General features: G+C 38.3%; 1 protein-coding gene across 1 annotated transcript; it reads right to left on the reverse strand.

Annotated features, from left to right (window-relative positions):
• Positions 1 to 4,376: 4,376 nt before the first annotated feature.
• On the reverse strand, positions 4,377 to 4,856 carry LOC139859767 (uncharacterized). The gene has a single exon (XM_071848541.1). The coding sequence runs from the start codon at positions 4,854 to 4,856 to the stop codon at positions 4,377 to 4,379; it is 480 nt and encodes a 159-aa protein (XP_071704642.1).
• Positions 4,857 to 5,577: the final 721 nt, after the last annotated feature.

The raw sequence follows: 5,577 nt of genomic DNA on the forward strand, positions 1-5,577 counted from the left end.
TTAAGGTTTAATCCAAAAGTGCTATCACTAGCGTATGCATGTATGCTTGACTCCATTCAAAGTAATCAAAGTGTGCGGAAGCATGTATCAAGTAGCCGAGTATGAACCTGAGAAACATATAGAAAACTGTCAACGAAAAACGTTGGTGAAATCATAGATGTATTTGTAAACGTTGTTTTTGAACCACAAGATTTAGTATTCCCATAGTTGATTATCAAAATCGTTTGCATTCCAAAAGTATTGTTCGCGAGCACCCAATTATCAAGACTTAACGTTTCCTTCCATAGAACCCCATCACAATAGTGTTAGAACATACACTGTTTCTCGAAAATATATTTCATCCGTAGACGGTAGCGAACCGTCCGTAATGAGGGTTTGTCAAACCCGTATGGCCACACAATATAAGTTCTCGCTTACACCCTGTAAGTGTAACTAATGATAATCGAATTGAGGATTTTTGTTCTAACTCGCTGTGGAATGTTTGTTTCATCGTACTTGTGTTCAAAGTATAAAAGTAAGTAGTACAAAATGTGACAAAGTATATGTTTCTCAGCCCACAATTTAAAGTATAAAAAGTTGTTGAAAAGGTGGGACTATGATCTCACCTCGAGTGCACGAGTATAAAGGTACTTCACAAAGTAAACGTGTGCATGAAAGTTGCTTAGCCTTGACCTAAACAAGTAAGTTGTATCAATTAACCGGTTACGACACAAGGTCGAGCGAAATGTGTTCAATTAGTCCTATGGCTCGTTACGACTCGAATAGTATAGCATGTGAATCACGTTGTCAAGTTTCATGCAAGAATCAAGTATAAAAGCATGTTAGAACGATTGTATAAAAGTTTGGTTAAGTTTGACTAAAAGTCAAACTTGGTCAAAGTCAACGAAAAGTCAACACGTTCGGGTCGGGTCCCAAACTATTTTTCTAAGCTTAGAAGTCATATATGAGCATGTTGGCCAAGTTACATGTTAATCGGAGGTGCGTAGCATAGCAAACATTTTTCGAAATTTGACAAAGTAGGTCAGAACCCAAACACGGCTATTGCCGCGCCGCGGCCAGAGGTGTCGCGCCGCAACATTATGCGTGGCCTGGTACCTGGTCAGTTTCAAAAGTTCAAGTCTTGATCCAAAATTCAATTTAGCACAAAACGCAAACCGTAAACACTTAGAATACGCATCTTATATCATTGGAAAGCTCTTTTGACAAGGAATACAATTAACTACCTTTCACAAGCAAAAACATCAATTACAATAACCAAAAACTCGTCAATTGATCAAGAAGGGTTTATTTTCAAAGTTTCAAGTTCGTAAAACGTATTTTATGATTCGGGAATCCAATTTACACATACGATATGCCGTTCCGAAGGTAATTAAGCATACAATGCATCTAAACACTTACTAACAACATTAACAAGCATTCAACGCATCAAAAGTTCATTTCAAAGTCTATCAAACCCTAACCAAAATTCACAAAAATCAATAATCATGTATTTGAAGTTTTCTTAATCAACCTACGCATCAAAACGAAGCTAGTGATACTAGTAACACAATTAAAACATGAACTTTAACAATCAAACAACATTTAATCTTCCAAAATGCAAGATTAAGCAAAACCCATTTCAAATGTTCAAACTAGTTACTCAAAACAACAAATCGAGCAAGTAAATCATATATTCATGCTAGACACGAGCCATAGACACTAACTAACACCATTTCAAATCAAAAACACGAATTTAGAGAAATCTAGAGTTTTAGAAATGTTACCCAAACGAGATGAAGTTGGTATCAAATTGTAGAGGATGAAGAGAGGATTCCAAATATGTAATTTGTTTTGTTGTAAGCCTCCTAGATTGAATTTAGATGATGAATGATTGAATTGGGTGTTTGTGTGTGTGTTCTTGCTAGAGAGAAAGAGAGAGAGATGGAGATGATTGAATGGTGGTGATTGGGGTGGACTAGTTGACCTAGTCAACTAGTTTGCCCCATGTCAATTTTAGTCCCTCGGGTTTAGAAGCGGGTGCGGGATTTTATCGAACGGATATTTTGAAAACGCTCGAGTAAATGAGTGATGTTATAATTAAATAACGGAAATATTATGAACGTTAGTCAACGAAAGTTACGAATTTTAAATAACGAAAGATATTATAATAAAAAAAAAGACAGTGTTAAAAACGAGAAGCGCTGTGTCCACCTCTCCTATGAACTCACCGCAGCAGAAACTGCGGTGGATGACTAAAACTGCAGGTTTCAACTGCAGCTGAAAAAGAAAACAGCCTCCAAGCTACTATCAATGCATTAACGGAGGAGGTTACGAAGGTCACTGTGGAGCGAGACAACGCTCTAGCTGCCATGACTTCTGCGAAGCTTGAATTCACCAAGATTCGCCAACATTTGCCAAAGTTTTCCAGGAAAGTGCTTAAATCGCACCCTGTTTCTGCTCAGTTTTCAACATATGCTGCTGCGCTGAGATTGCGCAAAAGAGTGGAATTCTTGGATGAGATTACTCCGTACTGCACCATACCAAATCCACTACCATCAGCGATTGAAGACCGCGTTTGCTCGCTCGCAGATGCTCGAGATGCATTTACTACTGTGAAAGAAAACATAGCAGATATTCCAATCCCAAAAATTTCAGCGATAAGCGAGCAGGATGATGCTACTGCAGATGACATCATTGAAATCGATTTATCTAAGCTGTGATTATATTGCAATGTCTAGCACGCAGCTATCCCTGCACCGTTATTAATAAAATTTTCACATTTCCATATATATTCGCAAGTACTTTTATTTATATAGCGCTTTTATCAAAAATATTTATAACACGGACTTGTCCTTTGCAATTTCCAATTTTTATTATTGTGCGCATAATAAGTATGTACTTTTGCGAAACAATCTGTATGCGTGTATATTTATACGTTATGAATCTTCTAAGTCCGCCAAAGCGATCCTTAGGCAATCAATTAGCATTGTGAAGCATCTAAGTATTGGCAAAATCAAACACTTAGGATTTTAAGTTCCTTTTGCAATAGTTATTTTCTGCAAAAGTGGGCAATTTCATCACTTTGCTATTTAAACATTGCGAAACACCTCATCATTATGAAACAAAATACAAAACATTTCATAAACTTTTAGCATTTCACAAATAAACGCTTTGCATATTCTTACAAGTGTCAACTTTTGAAATTCCTACAAGTGTGATCAAGACTTGCAAAAATTAAAAATAAGAACACATAGAAAGAATATCAACTATAGGCCTTGCAACTAATTTCGCACTTTATACATATACATTTTGGCCTTCTCGTTAATTTTGCAGAATTACGCATAGTATCGCTTTAATAAAGCGGCATGCCACGCATTAGGTAAAGTTCGCCCTTCCACATCTGCGAGCTTATATGAACCTGCTACATTAATTGCCACAACTTGATAAGAACCCTCCTAATTAGGTCCTAATTTGCCATGCTTTTCTGCTCTACTTGCATCGTTATTTCGCAGTACCCACTCGCCTATATCGAAAGATAAAGCACGCACCCTTTTATTATAATATTTGGCGATTTGTTGTTTATTATTTGCTTCTCTGATAGCAGCTATTAACCTTCGCTCTTCGACGAAATTCAAATTTTCGCCCAATGCATCATCATTTGCTTCTTCCTCGAAGTTAGCAACTCTATGCGTTGGCACAAGAATTTCTGCGGGTATTACTGTCTCAGAGCCATATACCAAACTAAAAGGTGTTTTCCCTGTGCTTTTCTTGAAAGTAGTGCGATGTGCCCACAACACATTGGGTAATTCATCTACCCAACCAGTTCTCTTTTCGCATAACCTCTTTTTAATACCGCTTACAATATCGCGGTTAGTTACTTCGCATAAGCCATTAGCCTGTGGATGTGCCACTGATGTAAACTTTTGTATTATATTTAAATCAGTGCACCATGTCTTAAAAGGATCTTTCACTATTTGTGCACCATTATCACTAACCAACTTACGCGGAATACCAAATCTGCAAACAATGTATTCCCATACAAAATTTCGCATTTGCACACCAGTGATAGTGCGAACTGCCTTAGCTTCAACCCATTTTGTAAAATAGTCAATTGCCACAATCAGAAACTTGACATTGCCAGGTCCTGCGGGAAATGGCCCTACAATGTCAATAGCCCACTTGTGAAATGGCCATGGTGAATTGACAGGTATTATATCATGCCTTGGCATCCGATTCTGCGGAGCATGTCTTTGACAACTTTTACAACGCTTAACAATCTTTTCAACATCGCGATATAGGGATGGCCAAAAGTAACCCATCCGCATAATTTTTGCCGCCATAGTTTTATAGCCTGAATGTAATGCACAAGAACCGTTATGCACTTCATCAATGATCATTTATGCTTCAATTAGGCCCACACATCGCATCATTGGACCACAATATGATTTGTGATATAAAATGTCATTTTGAATGATATACATTGGTGCTCGCTCTCTTACTAAGTGAGCCTCCCGCTTATCACTTGGCAAAATATCACTGCGGATGTATTGCAGGATTGGTTCCATCCAATTTGGCTGTTCTTCTACAACAGACGCCACCATTAAGTCATTACCTATTGACTTGCTTGGCAATTCCTCAACCCAAACTTGTTTTTGAAAGTGGGAGAACGTTAGAGCAGCCAGCTTACTCAAAGCATCCGCCTTCTTATTTTGACTTCTTGGCACTTGCGCGAGCTCAAAATGCTCAAACCGCTCTGCCAATTCTTTCAATAACTGCAAATATTTCTGCATTGAAGAATCATGTGCTTCGAAAGAGCCATTAAACTGATTTGCTACTAATTGCGAATCTGTAAATGCCGGCAACTTAGTGATATTCATTTTTCGCGCAATATTTAAACCACCAAGTAACGCTTAATATTCCGCTTCATTATTTGTCACATCAAAATTAAAACGCAATGCGTACGTATGCTCTTCACCACCTGGGCTTACCAAAAGCAAACCCGCACCTGCGCCCTCTTCACATGAAGCTCCATCAGTAAACAAATCCTAGGTTTCGCTGACTACCGGTTTAAACACTGTTCGCTCATTAATCACCTCCAACTCCCCAGTTATTTCAGCGAGATAATCCGTCAAAACCTGGCCCTTTACAGTGCTGCGTGAAAGGTAAGAAATTTGATAAGCACCTAACTCTACTGCCCACAACGCGAGTCTACCAGATATCTGTAACAACCCAACCCAAAATACAATCGAACACGCATAAGAAATTTTTTTTTTTATTACAGGGGAGTGCGCCACGCGCACCACCTCAGGGTGCGCGGCGCGCACAGGTCTATTTTCAGTTCTGTCCGATTTTTCAATTTTTTAAATAAAGATCTCCCATTTCCCGACATATTTAGACGAAACGCTTTTCACAACATGTTCTAATATGAAAAACTCATACGATTCAAACATAAAATGAGTTTTACAAAATGGGGCCCCACATCGGCCATTTTACGAGTTTCGTTCAAAAGAATAAAAGTTCGACCATAAGAATTTAATTTCCAAACGACACTATGAGCATGGTGTTTGGGGGTTAAACTACCCTAATCTTGGTCAAACT

The sequence above is a fragment of the Rutidosis leptorrhynchoides genome, chromosome 7 (assembly GCF_046630445.1).
Source record: "Rutidosis leptorrhynchoides isolate AG116_Rl617_1_P2 chromosome 7, CSIRO_AGI_Rlap_v1, whole genome shotgun sequence".
Classification (NCBI taxonomy): domain Eukaryota; kingdom Viridiplantae; phylum Streptophyta; class Magnoliopsida; order Asterales; family Asteraceae; genus Rutidosis; species Rutidosis leptorrhynchoides.